The sequence below is a fragment of the Pectinophora gossypiella genome, chromosome 3, assembly GCF_024362695.1.
Source record: "Pectinophora gossypiella chromosome 3, ilPecGoss1.1, whole genome shotgun sequence".
In the NCBI taxonomy this organism is placed as follows: domain Eukaryota; kingdom Metazoa; phylum Arthropoda; class Insecta; order Lepidoptera; family Gelechiidae; genus Pectinophora; species Pectinophora gossypiella.
The window spans coordinates 2,548,476-2,570,899 of NC_065406.1; the positions used below are offsets into that span (position 1 = coordinate 2,548,476).

Genomic DNA, 22,424 nt, shown 5'->3' on the forward strand with positions numbered 1-22,424 from the left:
CACTTCTACGTTATACTCATCACGGTCATTATTTTTTAAGGAGATCAAGCGATTATGTTAGTTCCCTCTATCGCAACAATGTTTCTTTTCAATTGTACATTTTATCGCCTATTTTGGTTTTAAGAACGACGCTCAATTAAGTCCTCGCTTTTTTTATTTTACATGGAATTATAATCACTATCTTCATCATCAATTCCGAAATATTTTGATGACGTCATCAGCTTTTTCCAAACTAACAATATAAAAATCGAACTTACCTGTTTTGGGACAGCGATCAATTCATGAAAAACTGAAAGTTCTGACATTGCGTACGATTTATAAGAATCTATATAGTATATCTTGCATATGCGGCCTAATGTGATCAGGGGGATTAAAAAGGCCACGTTGAAATAATCATCTAAAAACGTAAGTGCGTAATGACAACAAATGTCAAATAGCAATATTGCTTTCTTAAATGTGTCCTTTATAACCCCCCAGTTGAGTAGGTACCCCATTTAAACTAAACACTGTATCAACAATTAAAACAACTACATTTCAAATGCACATTCCTATAAAGTCAAAACCGGAATCCGCTGACAAAAAAATCGTACTTTAGCCATGACGTTTATCCCCCCGTCTCATTACGAGAGATAAAGCGTTTAACATTTTGCCGCTCAAAAACAAGCCAACTGTAATCGCAATTAAAAACACAAACACAGTTTGTGAAAGCAAACAATGTTGCTGATTCCAGCAGATAGTTCCTAATTTTATTTTAAGTTATAGCTGTCATTTTCTAACCCGCCGAAGAGGAAAGGGAAGGGCAATCAACAGGCTAGGACAATCACACACGTGAATTTTAGACAGAAATCTTAAAAAAAACCCTTTCACAATTTTACTTTTAGGAAAGTTGGCGTATAACCCGACAGAATGCACTGCCCATTCCATGCACGAATACTAGTAGTGGTGTCCACGAAACGCTGAGTAGTTTCAATTGAGTGAGTAATTGAGTGTTTACTCAAAAAAAGGTATAATTATCAATTACTATACTTCTTCCAAATCGCTTGTCGCCAGTAGTGAGTCAACTAGTTCACAGCCGAATCTGTGGAGGTCAGTGCAACAATGGGTGCGCAGGCGCCGATAGCGGCTGTTCACACGCTCCGATAGCAGAGCCCTTCCTGTGGTGTTGCCAGATTTTTGGACAATTTATTTTTGGTCATTTCGAGGATTTTTGACTAGGATGTCCAAAAAGTAACATTTAATCTGAATCAATCTGAATCGAATCCGTTGTATGAAAAAAATAACATTCTATTGTTATTATTATATTACTAAAATTAATATTTCAGGGGTTGAAAAGGCCACATCGAAGCAATTCATCTAAAAAAGCAATATTGCAATTTGACATTTGCGCATACAATACAAAAGTAACTGCGCATGCAAGCAAACAAATGTGAAATAGCAACATTGCTTGTGTTAGGTGAATTGCTTTGAGGTGGCCTTTTTAACCCCCCAGTTCCCTAATATCAAAGCTTACTAACGATATCATAATTACATTTCGAATTAGATTTATGATAATCAACTCAAAAACTTATCAATGGGTTACGCCTAAATAGACTACAATAACATTTGATTGAATCCGAAATAATGTTCTTTCAAACTGTTGGCAACCCAAACACCCTTCCTGTATCGCAAACTTGTCAGGACCTGAACGGTCGTATCGCGGCCACTTCCTCCGGATACCGCAAGCTGACAAACGGATCGCGTCTCAGGCTTGTTTTGATTGATAAAGTCCACCAATGATGAACATCCATCCAGAGATACAAAAATACCAACGGAGTCTGCACGGGTCCCGCTGTCGCACGCGGAGTGATAAATGCTAATACAGCAGCATTAGTATTTCTACCACAGCACCTGTTCAATTGAAAATCAACGGCTAAGTATGCCTATTAATCCACCCGCGATATATTATACCGCGACGCGCGCGACGTAACCCGTGTAGACTACAGCACTGGGTTAATGAGAAGGCGTAATTTACGGCCGCGATTTTTGACAAGACTTCGATTGGACTTGTCCTGTCAAATAATGACGAATATCCAGAATGGGACAGTAGCAGCAATATGAATGTCCAGTCTTTAGGATGTTGGTTGATTTGTTGCAACCAGGGAAATAAAGGCACCATTGACAGTAGAGTAGCTGCCACCGGCTTGTCAGTGTGTCATGGTCCTTTGCTGGATATAAGCTTCCTTAAGTTGTCTCCACAGAGTTCTTATTATAAATGCCGCAATATGCACAAAACGATCATATTATTGAGGCAACGATCGTATTTTAAAACTTTACAGATCGTTCGTTGCTTCTTTGGTATCGCGCAAGCACAACTAGCGCTTGTGTTACTACGCAATGAACGGCGGGTAAATCGATGTAGCGGTCCCGCCAGGAATGTCTTAGTGCGGCCGCTTCATTCGACGCGAAGTGAGTTAACAGGCGACATGCGAACTCGTGTAATTTAGTGCTGAAAGCATATCTCCCTTGTTTCTTTGATCTGTGGTGCTGTCAATCCCTAGATCAGAAATATTCTGTATCGTTTTGAGTTTTCGTTGTGTTTTGAAAGGCTTTTAATAAATATGTTATGACAAGACACAATTCAAAATAAGAAAGAATGTCTGACGTCGAGATGATATTTAAGTCTGGGTGGAGTATTTTAGACATTAAGGTACGTTTTATCATGTCTGAATTCTCTCTCTGAAATGAGTGACAAAGACATTGCGCTATGAAGCAATCCAAAGAGATTGTCTCTTTCTATTCCTGGGGGGTTAAAATGACCACATTGAAGCAATTCATCTAAAAAGTATTGACATTTACGCATATAAAAGTCAGTGCGCAATGCAAACAAATGTCAAATAGCAATATTGGTTTTTTAGAGCTATTGCTTCGATGAGGTCATTTTAACTCCCCTGTAAGCAAAGAGATATACTTTTCTACAAGCAAAACCCACGCGTGTAATCGCCAAACGCGAATAGAGCCACAAGTAATTATAAAACAACTGCTTTCTTCATTAAAAATAGGTTTTCGTTGACCACAATCTCACCTGATGTTAAGTGTTGATTTAGCCTAACTTGGTAAGTACATGCTATACGTACGGTCACTAGTATTAATATGTATACACTTTGAAACCATGTCACATTAACTTTTTGACAAATTAAACTGTAAGTCTCATTAAATTTCAAACATGTGCGACAGGGTTCTAAAGTGGGTACATGATATTGCTCATGACTGTACAGCCATTTCTGATGAACTCAACGCTCAACCACTGGCCCACAGAAGCCATTCGCCTTTGCCTTTCAATATATTTCTATCAATAAGCACTTGTGCAGGAATTGCTCGCGCAAATCGAACTATTGATAAATAAAATTACATTTCTCAGTAGAAGCATCATTTCAAATCAATGAATTATATTGAGCAATAAACTATATTATAATATATATTTTAACTTCAATCCTTGATCATTAAAATGCTTTTTGAATTGAAACTATAAACTTTTCTATTGGACTGGGAAAAGGACGAACGTCTTTTTTATCAAATTAATAACGTAAGTTCACGACTGTATTCCAATTGTGGTAGTCAGTGGTAGTATCCATTGCAAGATGAACGAAGTACCCACGCCTCACAGAGCTTTCTGTTAGACCAACGTGATAGGCATGAGCCGCATCGCCGTCTATAATAGTCGAGAAAACAACACTTAAGATAAATTATTAACTTATTGGTTATTGGTAAATTAATAATCTTATATAATAAAAGCTAGGTGGTTTTATCCTCGCTATATTATTATTGCAATTAATATTCTTAAGATTATACATAGATTCTGATACTGTTATTAATAATAGGTATTTATAACTGTATTAATCAGGATCTTTAGTATAGCAAAGATCAATAAACTACAACTATAAAATAGTATCATGATAATTATACGACCTCCGTGGTCCAGTGGTTGAGCGTTGGGCTCACGATACAGACGTCCTGGGTTCGATTCCCGGTGGGGACATATAACAAAAGTTACTTGCTACTTACGTGATTTGAACTTGCACATAGATCAGATATTAAATTAATAATAAAAGAAAAAACACTTAATTGCACACAAAACAAGATATTTGCAAGAAAAACTAAATATTTTGAAAGTTACGTATGTATTATTATTATGTAGGTCAAATGACACAAAAATCATAATAAACACATCCGAATTTTTGATCAACAAAACACGAGTTTGATTAGATTTTCAATTTGAATTTGGAACATTAACATTCAGATTCAAAAACCTTAATATTATAATACCTACCTGCTGTAAAATAATATTTTATTTTTTATTCTTAATATCTGATTTTTTTTTGATAATTATTACGAAACATAAACTTGCGAAGTGTTTCGATTTATTTTATGAGAAGGGTATTACTGATGTGTTTGTAATCTACTACTAGAGTCATCTGGACTTCAATAGCAAGTATGATTCTAAAGTTGTCTACTATCGACTTGAGGCTCTGCCCACTCCGAAAGAGATAACAGGCGTCATTTGTCTGTCTAATATATCTTCAACAATGATTACCTATTTATTATGCTTCTTTTAGTTGATGGTAGAGCTGGCAAAGGAATACCTAGAAGGACTGACATTGACCAAATTGGAGATGTCATTAGAAAATGTTTAGTTCGATCTACTCTGAACCGGCACGCGTGTGAAGCGATTGATGAATGTGAAGGAAGCAAGAGAAGTGTGTCAGGATCGAAGCAAATGGAATTCTATAGTCTCTACTTACTCTCGTTTATGTATGTATTATGCTTCTTGCGATGGATGTACCTCTGACTACCCCAATTGGGATGTAGCCGTGAGCTTATGTTATGCAGCCAAATACAACGGCTGTATTTTCACAACCATAGCTACTTCCACTAGTAAACTAGTAAATACTAGTTCCCCTTAACGTCATATTGCGGTAATCGGCGGAAGAGGGACAATACATTCCCACACACTACTTTCTGTACTGTATCATGCGTAAGCGCCGGTCCCATTATAGCTGCGCAAGAAACTATGTAATCACTGACAGCTGGCGGAGAAGTGTGACGAAATAAAAGAAAAGAAAAAAGAAAAATAAGAGAGAAAAGCGGAGAGGAGAGGGTGAATTATTAGTATGTACGTACAGTCATGAGCAATATAATGTACCCACTTTAGGACTCTGTCGCACTAACATATTTGACATTTAGTGAGACTTACAGTTCAATTTGTCAAAAAAGTTAATGTGACATGGTACCAAAGTGTTTACATATTGATGCTCGTGACCGTACACCTCTGCCTACCCCTTCGGGGATACAGGCGTGTACCTATGTTAATTAGCATGTATGTGTAAATTACTAGTCTTTTTAAAACTTAGTATCGAATGATCACATTTTTTTTCCCCTTTGATGGGTTTGTTCTTGGCCCCAGACTTGCTCGAAGGCATTGACGAGGTCTAAGATGGTTCGGGCTCGCTCAGAAGGTGCCTGTTCACTCTGGCCTTGAAAGCACCCGGGTTATCTGCATTCGGAAATACAGAAGACGACAAAGAATTCCACTCCCTAGCAGTGCGCATGGTACCTTCATTTGAACAATGGGTGATCTAAAAAAAACTATATCTTCTGATAAAAGTATCAGTCCAGTTTGGACCAGTCGCAAAAATGATGTTTCTTTTTTGTGGTGATGACGTCAAAACCAGGCTACACGACAAGCCGACATCAACCACATACCAAACCGAAAATGAACCCATTACAGCAACGCGATCATAATCACGCCAACCAATCTAAAATAAAAAACTTGGACGTGATATGGTCAGCGACTCGGCGTGGACTAGACACCAGACATCACGCCCCGATGGCATTAGATGTCGTAATCCAATTATTGGCTTACACTCCGACACTCTAGTGCACTCTGGTGCTAATTCCAGTGCACACCATCCAATTTTATTTTAAGTTATACCTGTCATTTTCTTATCCGCCGAAAAGGAAAGGGACGGGTAATTGTCAGGGATATAATTTATGGAACACTTCACTCCTTCTTTTAAAAATTAACAGATGTCAATCATCCGTCTCTTTCCATCTCGCAGGATAAGAAAATGAGAGGTATAACTTAAAATAGCAAAGTAAATAGCATAGATCCGAATTGTTACTCGTAAAATGCTTTGCAATAAAAAACTGTATAAAATGATGTTTCATTTTGTTTTAACAGTTCGGTGAAGCATGGTAACTTAGTTCACCATGTCATATACCTCTGAGTACCTCAACTGCGATATAGTCATAATCTTATGTTATGTTAACTGACAATTTGCCAGCACTGAGTTAGTAAATCTTATAATATAATAATATTCGCTAATGTTCAATAGCCGCGCTTGCACCAATGAGTTATTAATTTATCTTAAGTGCAGTTTTCACTAACACAGTTGGCTCGACCATTATAGACGGCGATACGGCTCACCATCTATCACTGGTCTAACAGAAAGCTCGTTGAGGTGTGGGTATTTAGTTCATCCTGCGAAAGAATGTACCTCTGACTACCCCAATGGGATATAGTCCTGAGGAAGAAAGGAAAACATGAAACAGTAGGACTATGGCCCTGTGCTGGGAGGTTTTCTGGCCACGTCTTTCCCTCAGCGTTACAGATTCCGATGTGGTAGTAGTTTTACAGCTAGTTACATAATGGCCCCGATTCCTGCAGACACCGCCTAATTTTATTTTAAGTTATTTCCGTCTTTTTCATATCCGTCGAAAAGGAAAGGGACGGATGATTCACAGCTCTTAATTTTAGGAAGAATGAGTAAATGAATGAATAACCCGGGCGAATCAAAAAGGTATGTCGCTGGTATGCAATCCGTTTGACGTGTTGTCTACTTACCTGTGTCGGGTTATTGACTGATGTAAAATTTTTAGACGGTTGGTTTAGATTTGTGCTTAAAATTGACGTGTGTTCCATAAATTTTATGATTGTCGATTACCCGTCCCTTTCCTTTTCGGCGGATAAGAAAATGACAGATATGACTTAAAATAAAATTAGATGGTATTTACAGGAATTAGCACCAATATGTTATTTAATTTTTTTGACGTTCAAAAAGCGCTAACTTTCTAAACCAATTTTGAAAAATAAATATTTTTGAATTTTGATTGTTTGAGCTTATGTTGTATGTTTAATAATGTTCAGAAATATTTTATAATAACTGTGTAACAGTACCATGACTGTTCAGTATTAAAGCGGTGTCAGGTAAATTACTCATGGTCTGTGGACTGACAACTTGGTCGGATTTGCATTGCCGTCAGTGTTTTAATAAGGCAGTAAGTAATAGATTATTTTATAGTATAAAGCTGTGTAAGTATAAGTCAGTGCGTCGAAAAACCACAGGTAATCAGGGACAAATTGCAGCCACTGTTGATACAAAGTCCGAAGATGGGTATGATGAACCTTATGGTGACAAGGGATCAGCCTATTACCCATGACAATTGTGCACCATGTAAAAAAGGAATTATTCCCTGCAATGGCATTAACGTTAAAAAAATTTAGGCGACTAAGTATTAAAAGTCCTTTTTCCTGTGAGGTAAAAAAAAATATTAAAAAACTGAAATGTTTTTGATTAAAAACCTGTTTCTTTTTTTGAATTATTACTACTATCTATGTGAAAGGCATGCAAGTAATCATTTAAAGTTTGTTTGTTTAAACAAACAACCTCGTTTTACTGACACTACACATTGACGTTATCGTACACGCGCATCCGTGTGTGTGACATCTGACACCCGTACGATTGAAGACTAAAGTAAGACCGAGGGGAGGTGAGGTGAATCTTACTCAGCCGCTGGTGGGGAGCGAAGAGTTGCCGTTCTATACATAGTATTATTCCTTATTCTATGCTAGTACTTACACACACTGCGTCAATATGCAATCTTAAATGTGAATAATAATAGGAATGAAAGTTTTACTTTAAACAGATGTCCAGCCAGACGAAGTCGCGTGCGATTTTAAGTTTCTAGGCAATGTTAAAATGTGTGTGGATTGATTATTTCACCACTCGCAAACTGTATTAAAGGAAACGCTGATTGTTTTGCCACTTCGTATATAATTCGGTTTAAGTAGATAATTACAAACGTTACAAACACGTCCGACAATAAGAGAAGTTCGATGAATACAAAATTAATTTAAAAATAGTAAAGAATGAATATTTTTTATAACCTTTTTTTTAAAAGGTATTTTTATGTTGCAATTGTCAACAGGCAACATCAAGTAAGAGTTGACTGTGATCGATTATGGTAGGCTTGTAACTTGTAACCTAGTATCTAGTAGTAATACTATATCAATTTTAATATAATCAATCTAAGTTGTTGGTCGCGTAGTAATTATGGCAACACTATATCCGTTAATGACAGCAGAGGTAGACTGTGAGAAACCATAATCTAGCAGTGTATTTAGTTGGTGGAATGTAATCCTAAAATGACAGATTTCATTTGGTTACAAAAGTATGTAAATGAAAATCATTTAAAAATCACTAAAAAAATCATGAATTTTCCGAAAGGAAATTCGTACCCGTACCATGTCACATTAACTTTTTTGACAAATTGAACTGTAAGTCTCACTAAATGTCAAATATGTTAGTGCGACAGTGTCCTAAAGTGGGTATATTATATTGCTCATGACTGTACAAGTACGTTGGGTGTTAGTGACACCGTAACGGAAACTTTGGAGGAAGATTCAGACAAAAAAAATCAATACAAAAAAAGCATATAAAAGTAAGTGCGCAATGCAAATATATGTCAAATAGCTTTTTAGATTAATCGCTTTGGTGTGGCCTTTTTAAGCCCCCAGTAGTAAGTTTTATCAACAATTAATTTACAACCAATAAGATAAGAAGATTAATCAATCGGTAGGCCAATGAAGTGACATTTAAGTACAGTTACCAGCCTCCAGATTCTGTGACCCAATCAAGACAATGCTTGAGTTAATCCATCACGAATCACAAACAATGGCTGGCCAAGATTGTTATCTGTGCTTAATCCAAACAATTGAATTACTAGTTTTAAATTATATTATAACATGCCACAGGTTAAAAATAAAAAGATGAGAAGTTTTAGCGTGTTGTAGCCCAGTTGGTAGAACGCTTGCCACAGTCCGAAACCAATGAGTGTCGAATTCGTTTTCGAATTCATGTTTGGATCATAAATGATTATCACGTGCTCAGCGGTGAAGGAACACCCACATTACCGAAAAATTAATTTTTCGGAGTTATGTGACCTAACCTGTATTGGGCTGGTTTTCCATTTGCGGGTTGGAGGGTCAGACAGGCAAGGATAATGTTAGGGAGATAATGAAAAGTTTATAATTGTGTGCTCTTTCCAACATGATGGACTCTCTGTAAAGGGTCATGGGGATGGAATCTGTCATAACCACACACCAAGAGTAGCTCAATGTTGTCACTATCCATCCAAGATAACAAACGTAAGTGGAGTGTTCCGCAATTTCAAGGTAGAACGCTAAAAATTATATGCGGACTATTTGTGACTAACAAAAAAATCGAGCATCATTTTTTTTTGAGGAAATCTTCAAAGAGGGACTTTCAAGTTAGAAAGCTAAATTTTAGTACATTAAGGCAAGCGAAGCTGCGGGCATAAGCTAGTACACCTTAAAACACAAAATGCAGGTACCGCACTCAGACTTACAAACGTACGTAACTCAGACTTACAAATGTATAACTCAGAGTTAGACTACCAAACCTGACCCAGAATATTGCGACGATAAATCTTAAACTAATAATAACACAGCTTTCACATTTGAGCCTTTAGTGTAATTAAAAGTCTAGACCGGTAGGTATTAGCAATTTACAATTTGACAGTTTAAAAAATAACTTTACAAAAGAAATGGGGGCAGACTGGCAGACGGTGAACGTCTTAAAGCAAATTGATGGCATTTGTAAATGTTACAAACAGGATCTTAAATTGAAATTGATATTAGTAATTAACAAAACGGTGGTAACAAGTATCGCGATTTTATAAGACCTCCTTGGTCTAGTGGTTAGAGCGTTGGTGTCTTAATCTAGAGGACCCGGGTTCGATTTCCAGTGGAGATATACAATATTCAACCCTAGTTTCAGATGATCGGTAATTATGTCAGCCTTTTAACAGAATTTAGTGTTACTAGAAATTCCATTTAACCTTTGCCTTCCACTAGAATACTTACCTATCACGCGATTGTTATTACAAATAAAAACATACATACATAGCGGTCAAACATATAACCCTTGTTTTTGCTTCGCCGCAGTCTGATAAAAAGTATGCCTCAAGGTTTAGTATTGAGCCCGATGTTATAATTAATATGCACCAAATAAACCAAATCAAATCAGCGGCACCTTCAGAAGACTAAACAAAGACAGAACAAAGGGATTAATTAAATCAACAATGCAGGTAACGTACAATCAATAATCGAACTAATAGTTGACCGTTTTGTTATCAATTTCGATTCAGTAAGGATCTAAGTCGTAGACGCAGAATAGAAATCCACTCACTAACAAACTTCAATCTTCACTTCCGAAACGGATTTAAGCTCCTTATGAACTTCTAAATAAGACCCACATTAAACTGAAGACAAAATTGTTAGCGATATAATGAGTTGGTCAGCTGGATAGTTCGTTAATGTGGGAGAGGACGTGGACACTTGATACGCAGGAACCGAATCCGTGACCCTTCAGTTTAAAAGCCGGGGAGAAGGTTAAACAAGCGTATAGTGATCTATTTACAAAAGGAACAATTACCTTTTAAAATTGTGAAGTTAAGGAATCTTTAGGGATCAATTTCACGGATGATTCTCACGTGGATACCTTAACACATAAGCATCAGCTAGTACCAGTAGCCAGAAGTACATCCATTGCAAGATGAATTATGTGCCCACACCTCATAGAGCTTCTTAATAGACCACCGTGATAGGTGGTGAGCCGCATCGCCATCTATAATGGTCGAGCTAACTGTGTTAGTGGAAACGGCACTTAAGATAAATTAATTAATAACTCATTGGTACCACAGAACAGTGGATATCTTTAATATATTCCTATTTGAAAAATAAGTAAGTTCATTATTTGTTTATCCTGCCGAGGGAAATGACACATTTGATTTAATCAGCAACAGCATATGGGATCAAGAACCTTTTCAGTTTTAGTACCAAGCATTTTTTTCAAGAACATTTACCGTAAAGGCAAGAATTGCGAAGGAAGGTAATAAATCGCTTTAACACTGCCCTTGTAAAGTAAATTCCTATTTTGTAAAGTGAATGTCGTACGTTGTGAGGCATAACATCGGCTATCACTTTACTTTTACAAACTTTTAGTACAGAGAAGGCTTTGTAAAACGAACAAGACGGCTGGGTGTTAAACGTTGGCTACAACTAGGTGTGACTTTACGTGACTTGGCCTAAGCAATACATGTTTTACTGGACATCTGAGTTTGTCAAACACAGCTCACGCCCGGCATTGGAAGCAAGACCCACAAGTTGCCAGACGAAATCTTGAAGCCCAGTCCTGCAGAGTAGGAATTTAATGTGCTTTTGGAACAAATATTTGCCAAATTGGACACCAACCTTTTGCCACAGCAGCCTTCCTCAAACACATCTCCCTAGTATTATGCTGCTTTTCACAGGGTCCGCTTACCCTAACTGAAGATTTGATAGGCCCGGTATTTAAGGTGAAGACCCGCGAAGGGAAAACCAGGAATACAGGTTAGGTCACACACCTCCGAAAATGCATTTCTTGGGTATGTGGGTTTCCTCGCGATGTTTTCCTTCATCGCTGAGCACGTGATAATCATGTACGATCCAAACATGAATTCGAAAACAAATTCGACAGTCATTGGTTTAGGCCTTTGCTGGAGCCTGGGGCCTCAAAGCGAGAGACAACCGTTCTACCAACTGAGCTACCACGGCTCCTAGCAGCCTAACTCAGTAAACAAACTAATTGCCCCGAATAATATTCAATACTTTATACATTCGCGAGAAAAGGTTGCAATATTTAAATAACAATAATGGTCACACAAAACAATTGCAACAAAACAAAATCAACATCCATTGTTTCCTAAAAGCAGATTCCCATTCATTTTAATGCATAACTTTAAAAGGTATTCTTCGGGCGAGCCATATATTAAACACTTTTTTCGTTTTTGAAACTTCGCCCGAAGCGATGTTTGGTGTTCGTGACACCGTCGCGGGCGCAGCTCGGCTTATTATTAAAGCAAACGACGGACGGACAGACCGATAACCACTTGCGCATGCACACGATACTAAGTAAACATGGACCAGTACTTTTGGATTTGAAAAGGGTTTGGGTAGGTTTCTAGATCTCTTGGCGTTAAAAGTTAGAATCATCTTTAGGGTAACATTTAAACAGAAAAATACTTGTAATTTGATCAATATGTCTAAAGGAATTTCAAATTTAATTACAGTGCAAAATCAACCATTTTTTATATTTCCTGAAGACTGAATGTGGTTTTTTACTAACTCGTACCGATTGTGGGATAAAAATGGTCGTAGAAATGATTAATTCTTCACCTCAATTCGTTAATGGTTAGATCATCGTTTTGTCCTAGTTCAGAGAATCTGAGTAAGACATTTTCAACCGCCATTTGGTATGTAATATTGTCGAGTCCAGTTATTGACACATACTGTCCGACAATCGCATCTTCTTCTATCGTGTGGGTTTTGAGGTGGATTACCAACCCCCCGCTGCTGTCAGGGTTATTATTGAGCCGCCAAAGGCCCCTGACATGGCTCATGTAACGACTACTTACATCGGTAAATAGTAGCCGGGAGCAACGGTTTAACGTGCCTTTCGAAGCACGGATCATCTTACTTTCGGACAATCAGGTGATCAGCCTGATGTTTGTGATATGTCTCTACCGGGATTTGAACCCGGGCCCCCGGATCGTGAGCCTAACGCTCAAACCACCGGACCACGGAGACCGTTGACAATCGCATGATTCATTTCGACATCAAAAGGCCCGACAGCAAGTAACTCACGATTGGCAGTGTCAAGTCCTATTCAGCTAAGAACTAGGTTTGAAGATCTATTTGAGCACCCATTCAGTACCCGCATATCCGCTCAGTCAATTCCTTCGAGTATCGCCAAATTGCTTCCAACTGGGAACAGATCTGGAAGGCGTTATACTCTCACAATACAATACAAATATACTTTATTGCATACAACATACAAAATAAGTTATACACACATGGACGAAAGATACAGTACAATCTGGCGGCGTTATTGCTAAGCAACAATTTCTTCCAGGCAACCAGTGGCAAGAAAACATTTACCACAATTTGGTGCGGGACGGTGCAACATATTGTATTAAATTAATACTTACAAAAAGGAAACAACTACCTACTGACATAAAATACATAAATAAAATACTATATTAAAATAGATATACAGAAATATTATGTATTTATCATCACCAGCCCTTTAACGTCCCCACTGCTGGGGCACGGGCCTTCCCTGTGGATGGATAGGGAGATCGGGCCTTAAACCACCACGCGGGCCCAGCGCGGATTGATTTATATTAACGACTGCTAATGCAGCCGGGACCAACTTTTTTTTTTGTGGTCACCCATCCTATGACCGGCCTTTGCGAAAGTTGCTTAACTTCAACAATCGCAGACCGAGCGCGTTTACCGCTGCGCCACCGAGCTCCTCATGTTTGTATAGTAGGTCACATTATGTATTTATAGTAGGTCACATTGTCGCAGTGTGGATATTAATATAATGTATTTAATGCTTTTTTTATGTGTAAGTGCTATTATCCCTCCCCGAATCATGCATTCTGTTTATAAAAGACAACTTTAGGTCGATTCCGTTCGTTCTAATCTAATATTTATTATTAATATTATCATTACACCAACATAAGCTGATAATTAAATTATATTCCCAATTAGGGTCTTTGGTACATTCATCACAATAAACTTCTCTTCAAACACAACGCCTTGCGAAATGACTTAGATTCAAAAATGTTAAATTGACCTTCAACAAGTTTATCCATGATAATTAAAAAAACTGTATAATCCACGCTGAGTAATAGAGTATTTATCGTCATTTTAATCCCAATAATTACTCCTGTACAACTCCATCTACAACAAAATGCACGAGTTTTTCAGTTACTTCGAAAACGTGGTTCGTTACATCACTTGTAAGCGTTGCAGTTATCTCGAAGCGACGTGGAGTTGTTTGCTCAGTAAACAGGGCATACCCTGTCCAAACATAGACCCCACGGATGTCAGACAGGTTCCAGCGATAGGGACTCACCTCGTTGGGTTGGTTAGAAGTTGGTTTTGTAACGTATGAGCTCGAATGCCAAGAGGGGACGAGCGATTCAGTGGCAATTTTGGCAGCTAGGGGTGCTTGCTATGAGACTAATGCCATAGGCAAAGGGTTGATGTTTCTTAGCAGGTTTCTATCGTGATTTCTGGTAAGGATTTCTTCGTTTATTTTGCTTTGTCATCCGTCATATTTTCCGTTAAAAAATAATCTTTGCAGCATGACAAAAGAATAAGGAAAAATCACTAAAATCTAGTGTTCATTGCTGATGGCGATATCGTGTAAAGTTTAACCTTAAGGGTCATATCTCACTTGGACACAACTTTGACGCCACCACAGTCGCATCACCAACAAAATGTATGCAGCTGTCACTGCGTCTTGTTGATTGTGCAAACAATAAGACACCAGATAATAGCGTTTATACAACTGCATTGCATTAAGTTGGTGGCGTGACCATCCTAGATGATGCGCGCTGCAAACTAAGACATAAGCTCACGGCTATATCTCAATTGGGGTAGTCAGAGGTACATGCAAGTCAAGGCTCATTTCCTTACCTCTATTGCCTCTTCATCTTCATAATCTATCTGCTCCTTTTCTTCCATAGTATATGTAGTAGTTTAAGTAGTGATATTCATTTATTATAACAATTATAATTATGTGTATTATTATTATGTAGTTTATGTTTATGTTTATGTAGTTTGTGTGTGTGTTTGTGTATGTGTGTATTGTGTGTGGGATTGTGTCCTCTAACATGATGGACTAATGTTATGGGCGATAGGCTGATCCCTTATCACCATAAGGTTCATCATATCCATCTTTGGAATTCGTATCAACAGTGGCTGCAAGTTGTCTTTGATTACTTGTGGCTCTGCCCACCCCATTAGGGATTACGGGCGTGAGTTTATGTATGTATGTATGTATGTAGTCAAAAGTGTATTTATTTTTATATGCACAAGTATTCCCATGCTGCACTATCCCGCTATATTACCTAATATTCAATATCTCCTATACTTAAAGGTTGCCTGGAAGAGATTGCTACTTAGCAATAAGGCCGCCTATTGTACTAATTCTATTTCTCTTTTGTTTTGTATTTTGTTTTTTCCTGTTTGTGCAATAAAGTATTTGTTATGTTATGTTATGTTATCCATCGTAAGATGTACTAAGTATACCCACACTTCACCGAGCTTTCTGTCAGAGGAATGTGATAGGTGGTGAGGTGACTCGTATCGCCGTCTATAATGATCAAGCCAACTGTGTCAGTGAAAACTGTATTGGTGCAAGACCAGTACAAGGGTTCGTACAGGCGCTACCCGTCTGAGAAGTAAACCGATGTAGCACAGGGCAGTGACAATATTCTCAGCGATTGATATAACAAATAGACAAGTTAGGTACATCTAACTATATGATCAGCACAATCACGCAAGCAGGCAATCAACAAACCGTCAATACCATCCATTGTATCCCTTCTTATTCTCTTCAAATTGCAATAACGACTTACCTAATAAACAAAAACACAATAGATAAACTTTCGCATGTGAACCTAAAGTTTCCCAGACAATACTGTGGCGAATGTGTAATAAAATGCGCGTCTCTGTCGGTGGTGTTGTAAAAAAACTCAAAACAATACTTTTACATAATGTTCCCGCATACAATGATAGAGTTTCTTATTAGGATCAACGCAGGGAAGCCGGTAAGTAGTGTGGTGATGTAGAAACCACGAACTCAACACAAGACGACATAATAAGAACGCTTTAAGTGCAAAAAGTGTCCACCTTAAGAGTAAAAATCGTGGGACCAAATGGCACTGCAACGAAATATTGTAAAGGCAATATAATATAAATAAGGACTTTTGAGGACTACAGAGCCTCTTATTACAGATACTTATTTTTTAGTAAAAATAGTAAGTATGTAATATAATCGACCAATATTATATATTTGTATTTCGGGGGTAAGTGACCTAACCCGTATTGGGCTGGTTTTCCCTTCACGGGTTGGAAGGCCATACAGGCAGTCGCTTCAAATTTTCAGGTTAGACAAGCGAACCCTGTGAAAAACGGGATGAGGATGTTGAAACTGATAAATTAGGGAACCTTCAAAACATATTTAAGTCTAGAAAAATTAAGCAATTTAATAAATAGAAACATCCCAAGATTACAATGCGATCTCATAAAATGAATACATATTACTGTCTAAAAAATACATCGTGACAAAAAGCTATTATTGTTACTCGTATGTCCCAGTCTTATGATGAAGAGATTATGAGAGCAGTAATTGTTTTTACAAAAGCAACTCATATAAACAATTTTCACATAGAACTGAGAATAATACTAAACTAACATTGTAACCCTATTTCAAGTAAAATCTATTTCGTTTCGACAAAGCAAACAAAAGAAGCTCGACATAAGAGGAAGCCAGTTAACTCATTTTACGATTTGAAGCATTACAGGTTTCAGACAAGTAAATAACTGAAGAGGTAAGTAACCATAACATTAGCTGTCTACGGTTCGCTACATAAAAGTAAACAACAGGTAGCTTTTGAAGCTTTTGAGAAGGATAATGACGTAATTTCACATACTCTTTGCAAAATGGTGAAACACAATCATTATGTTTGTTCAAAACAAAGCGCTAACAAGATAGTCATAACGGATATTGAAGCAGTTAAGTCTTAAATCTTGCCTCGGAATTTTGAGTGCATTGAGCTATTCCGCATAAAGAGAAGTTTATTATTCAATTAAGTTTCACCATAAAAATCGCTGAGTTTTAGTTGTAAAACAATATAAACGAGAAGAATGTTGATTTTTTTAATAACAAGATTGTTGAGTATTTTTGCATCTACGTATATTTTTAACCCTAATAAAGTTCTTACTCGTTGTATCATCAACCAATCTTGTGTATTTTAGCCTTAATAAAGTTACCTTGCTTGTCGTGGTGCAACTATGTAAACATGGTCTGTAAATTAGGAACCATTAATAGATTTTTTTAATTTTGAACCATTGATTTCTTTTCTTAAAAATATAAAATCAATATCATCATTTTCTTAATTTTATCCTAATTTTCACGGGGTCCGCTTACCTAACCTATTTGACAGGTCCGATTGAAATGCTGTCTGACCTTCAAACCCGAAGGGAAAAACAAAAAATATAAATGTAAAATTCATATTTTGAAAGCCCTTTTGAGTGAGCAATAAAAATAAAGGCATTAAATACACAAACTTAAGGTCCCATTGATTGAAATACTAAACAAAAATAAAAGTAGGTAAATGTCCATAAAAGATTATTTAGTCCATGGACGTCATGCAGACAGAAATGGTCAAATGTTTAGCAAAACATTTTCGATAGCTGCGTGCTGTGTGGCCAGTATATTCCTATATGGAAGTTTAGTGTCTCGATTAATTCCCCTCTATTTGGTATTGATCAGATTTGATAAATTACTATTTCAAAAGGCAAAGGTAGGTGTAATTGAGTGATAGATAACGTAAACGCTCCCGTAAAGGCAAGTACTTAATTTATTCATCTTTGCGGGTATCAGTAATGCCGGAACTTCGTTGAAACTGACAATTTTACCTGTTGTTCCCTAACAAATCTCGTAATATACCCTTTACTACTTGCTTTGATGCATATTACGAGACTAAACAACGAACAGGTTAGAGAATAGGTAGACGATGATAATATTAATAATCATAATTATCATGGTGAAAGCACATACTTATTTTTAGTGCCACAAAATTCAATCAATCAATAATACTTTATTGCACAACAACATATACAAAGGACATAAACATACGAATAAAACATAAGCACAATAGGCGTCCTTATTGCTAAACAGCAATAAATTGCAGCTAAATTGTATAGTGTAGTAGATAATTTTTACATCACCACAGACGTCTTAAACAGATCTCCCACGAGAATTATACAAACTAGCTTAACACGTGCAGCCATATATTATATTGATAACTGCAAGATCCATAAAGGTTATCAAATCCACATTCAACATTTCTCAGAGATTCAACGTTGCAAATGAATGTGACCAGTTCTAAGAACAATTTCTTGTTGTGTTCTCGATTGAATGAAAGCAAAACAAGGATTATATTGCCATTGTGTTATGCAAATTGGCTCCTTGTCTCGTTGTGATACGGTTGAAGAACTCTTGATGACGCAGATGTAGATTTAAGTGCGAAATTGCCAATTGTAAGTAGTGCTTTAGTTGAGATTTATATGGCTGGGCGGTGACCTCCGAAGACGGATTCAGTAGATTGGGGCAAATAAGAGGAGACAGAGTAAGCATCGAACTTATTTCACATAATGCTTTGGAAAGAAAGAGAAGGAGAATGTCGTAATTTATAAAGAAGTTCAAGAATTGGCGCTTGATAGAGAAAATGCGGCAGTATAACTTTATGTGAAAGAAACATAAGAGTTACTAAAACGCAAGAGATATGTTAAAATTTTCGTTCAAATTGAGTCTTAAACTCCTAGCCGACGATACGATTTACGCAAACATGCATAAGAACGGATATGTTACTTAGCGCTTGAGAGTTCACAAGACATTAGTATTAAGTCGTATAAGAATAAGAGAAAAAAAATACTTGAAAGGTCAGACTAAAGTAAGGATTATGAACATGAAACTCTTAGAAAATATCTCCAGACCTCTGTAATGCATAATGTGGTAAATATTGCACGACGAGATTTTCCACTGCGATAAAAAGCTAAAAAGTTTACTACGCTACAAGAGTTGCTAGTCTTTTAATATCAAGTTTTACTAGCGCACACTCGCTGAGCTGTGTCGGTGACATTTAGAAGTGTGGACGCCACTTGCCGGACAACAGACAATTGGTCTTTAATTGCGATTGTTTATAAAACTGGACTATCAGACGTGTTTGCACAACACTGCATCTGCATTTCCACTGCTGGACACAATTGGACATCTTTCAGCCAGTTATAACTTCATTGGGCAGGTTCGTAAATTGGTCGCCATATGGTACTTTACACAATTCTTGTTCAGGTAGCCACATTTTTATTAAACGCGATAATTGAATAGCGGTCTAGATTAAAAATGGTACAGAGAAAGATGAAGATGGTTATTGTTTATGAGAAAATATAGCTGTAGTCGGTAATTAAAAACATTTATGAAGATCAGACTGGCTAGAAAGTATTCAAATATGATTAAAGTTAAGACATTTCCTCCCCTAGCGTTATCCTGTGCTTGCCTAACCTGAATATTTGGCAAGTGTGTGTTTTTTACAGAACTGCCTGTCTGACCTTCCAACATTCAAAATTCTTCTTCTTCTTCTAATCCTTTTATCCCCTGTTGAGATGTACCCTGATGATGCTCGAATAACAGATATCCACATTAGCTTAATAAAAAATCAAAATTAGCACAATAAAAACTTACGAAGAAACGTCTACAAATCAAATACACAAGTATGCAGAATTCTTTAAACACGACAATGAATGCAAAGATCACATTACACTTACTTGAAACTTATAAAAATTGCTTAATGACTTTGAACAAAGATTCAAATGACAATATAAGTTTCTTGGAAGACAACTAAGCACGGTTCTAAGTAACACAATCTTATCTTAAGTAATGCTTGAAAACAAAGACAGACTTGAGGAGTATGTTGATGAAAACGGAAACCGCTTACGGTTTCATACAATATTTGAGCTTTAGAGCAAATAGCAATGTTGTAAAGTGGACTGGTCAGTTTAGTTTTAAGAACTTCAAACTTACTAATTGATAAGATGATAAGGTGTCATTTAAGAAAAGGGACAGCTAATATCACGCCCGCAATCCCTGGTGGAGTGGAACTGGTGGAAGAGGCACGAGTAACCAAACGACAATTGACAATTCGCAGCCACCTTTAACACAAAGCTTCAAGATAGATAGGTATAAAGTAAGTACGTGATAAACTGTATAAGATGAACTATTTGTAGCACCTAACGTCAAATTTGATAAAAAAAATCGAGGTCTGAAAATAATCAGACCTAAAAATAAGACATTGGACGACCTAACATAACTTTCTTGATAAATAACTAGTATACAAAACAGTCGATGAGAAAAACCCGCTATCTAAAGTCGACACAGGTGCGCAATGGCAATAAAATTTGAAAAATTTACGTATTACCATCGAGAGGATCACGTGTAACATATTAAAGACGACAATTCCAACGTTAGACTCGCTTTGAATACGGCTTACAACCTCTGGCACTACTTTCCCTTAGTCGGGATTTGTGTTTCTCTAAAACGGCACAAAATGGGCGAAGTTGATCAATATGCTAAAGGCTCCGTCATAGTCCCGAGCACAGAAATCGTGTGTTGATGCATCGAATGTTAACTACCCAATGTCTGTTTGGTATTCACCTAGCTGGATTCAACTGAACACATCGTGAGGGCTACGTATGGAATTAAACTATGCTCCTTATCTTTTGATCTAGCGTTTCTGTCTCCATTCTAAATTGAAATGTTAAGGCTGCTCGACTTAAACGTGTTTATTTTTGTAACTTTATTTATTGAGGAGAGAAATAGCACTGACAAGAGGAACTATGAATTACTTCCTTGATGTTTTAGCTTCGGGTATGTAGCCAGCTTTCTGTAAAACCAACGTGATATATGGTGAGCCGTATCGCCGTCTATAACGCTCGAGCCAACAGTGAAACTCATTGGTGCAAATCTGGTACCTGCTGGAGTTTTAGCTTTTGACACCTGAATTCAAAAGTCTATGAAACTAAACAACATCTAAATGAAGTATTAAAAGTATCTCACGAAGCCGTTTTGTTATAGCAAATTAGCGAAAGATTATAACTGACATAAAAGAAGATAATGACTGACGGATGGCGCTAATTGCTGGCCATTTCTACGACGAATGAAGCTAAGAAATTAGCTTTTTCTGGTAAAGACTACAATTAGACTAGATTATCTACGGCTCTACAGGTTATGAGAAGTTGCAGTAGTTTTAGGCGGATGAGACGTTCGTTATGTAAAAAATGACGATTCAAAGTGTAACTACATATTACCTACTTAATTCATAATCTACAGTCATGTCTAATTAAATCAATGTACCTATATAAAAAAGATAGGAACTATCTTTCCAATTACAAGGCGAAAGTAATACAAAATAGTTAGGTAGGTACCTATATTGGGATTGAAAAAACCAGAATGATAGCTGAAGGACTAAGTTAGCAGATTTGTATGAATACCTACATATTCACCAGGAAGCATAAATAACATACAAGAATATGGCTATTTTAAAACTAGTTTTTACGTAAGCTAAATTATGTTATAGACTAATGTATCGTAGTACAGCGATTGGCAATGTGGTGTCACAGCCAAATGGTCTCGGGTTCTACGCGCGGGCCAGTGCGAACATCAACAAACGCGACACAATTAAAAAACATTGAAAAATGCGATGCGTTGACTTCACTCCAGTTTTTAAAACGACTCGTTTCACAAGGTATAAACTGTGAGAACCAAGGTGCTAACCGACCGGTTGCGCTGGCACACCGGTAAACGCAAAGCTCCGTAGCTTATACAACCACCTTTACTTGGTCGCATCGCCGTGCAGACCGCGCTTTCATATAAGCTCGACGATTCCTCATAACTACAGGAAACTAAAAAAACTATCACTCACCATCGACACCATGGATCCTGGCTGCCAGGGTCGCGATCACGAGATAACAGGACAGCAACTTAATCCCATAATCCGGTATAAAGTTTCTCGACCACATTTTGAAGCACTACATTCACACATGAATCACACACATTTGTTTTACTTCTGCGATGTCGTTTAACCACTCAAATATCAACACTCACGGAACTAAATGTAAGAACTGACACTTCATTTTGTTTTTGAACTGTTGTTACGTCGAATTTTGGGTTGAAATATGCATTTTAGCGGTAAAACACGTTCGAAATAAACGTTAAGCCCGGTAGGATCATGCGCAGCCGCGGTCCGCTCGCATCTGACGGCTTTGTTCATAAATACACAGCGTACGGTAAATCAAAATGGCCGCCGCTGTCGATGTGTGCGTGCGCGCAGCTTGTAACCACCCCTATTTTGTAATCTAAGAGTATTTATTTCATAATTTGTTGATATTTCTTCCTAATATTAATACTTTT

General features: G+C 37.3%; 1 protein-coding gene across 1 annotated transcript in view; it reads right to left on the reverse strand.

Moving 5' to 3' along the window:
- The window catches only part of LOC126379723 (neurogenic locus Notch protein), a 189,921-nt gene extending 167,667 nt beyond the window's left edge, over positions 1-22,254 (reverse strand). The window contains exon 1 of the mRNA XM_050028541.1: positions 21,937-22,254. Coding sequence (XP_049884498.1) covers positions 21,937-22,033 — 97 coding nt within the window. The 5' untranslated portion in view covers positions 22,034-22,254. The remainder of the gene's footprint in view (positions 1-21,936) is intronic.
- Positions 22,255-22,424: the final 170 nt, after the last annotated feature.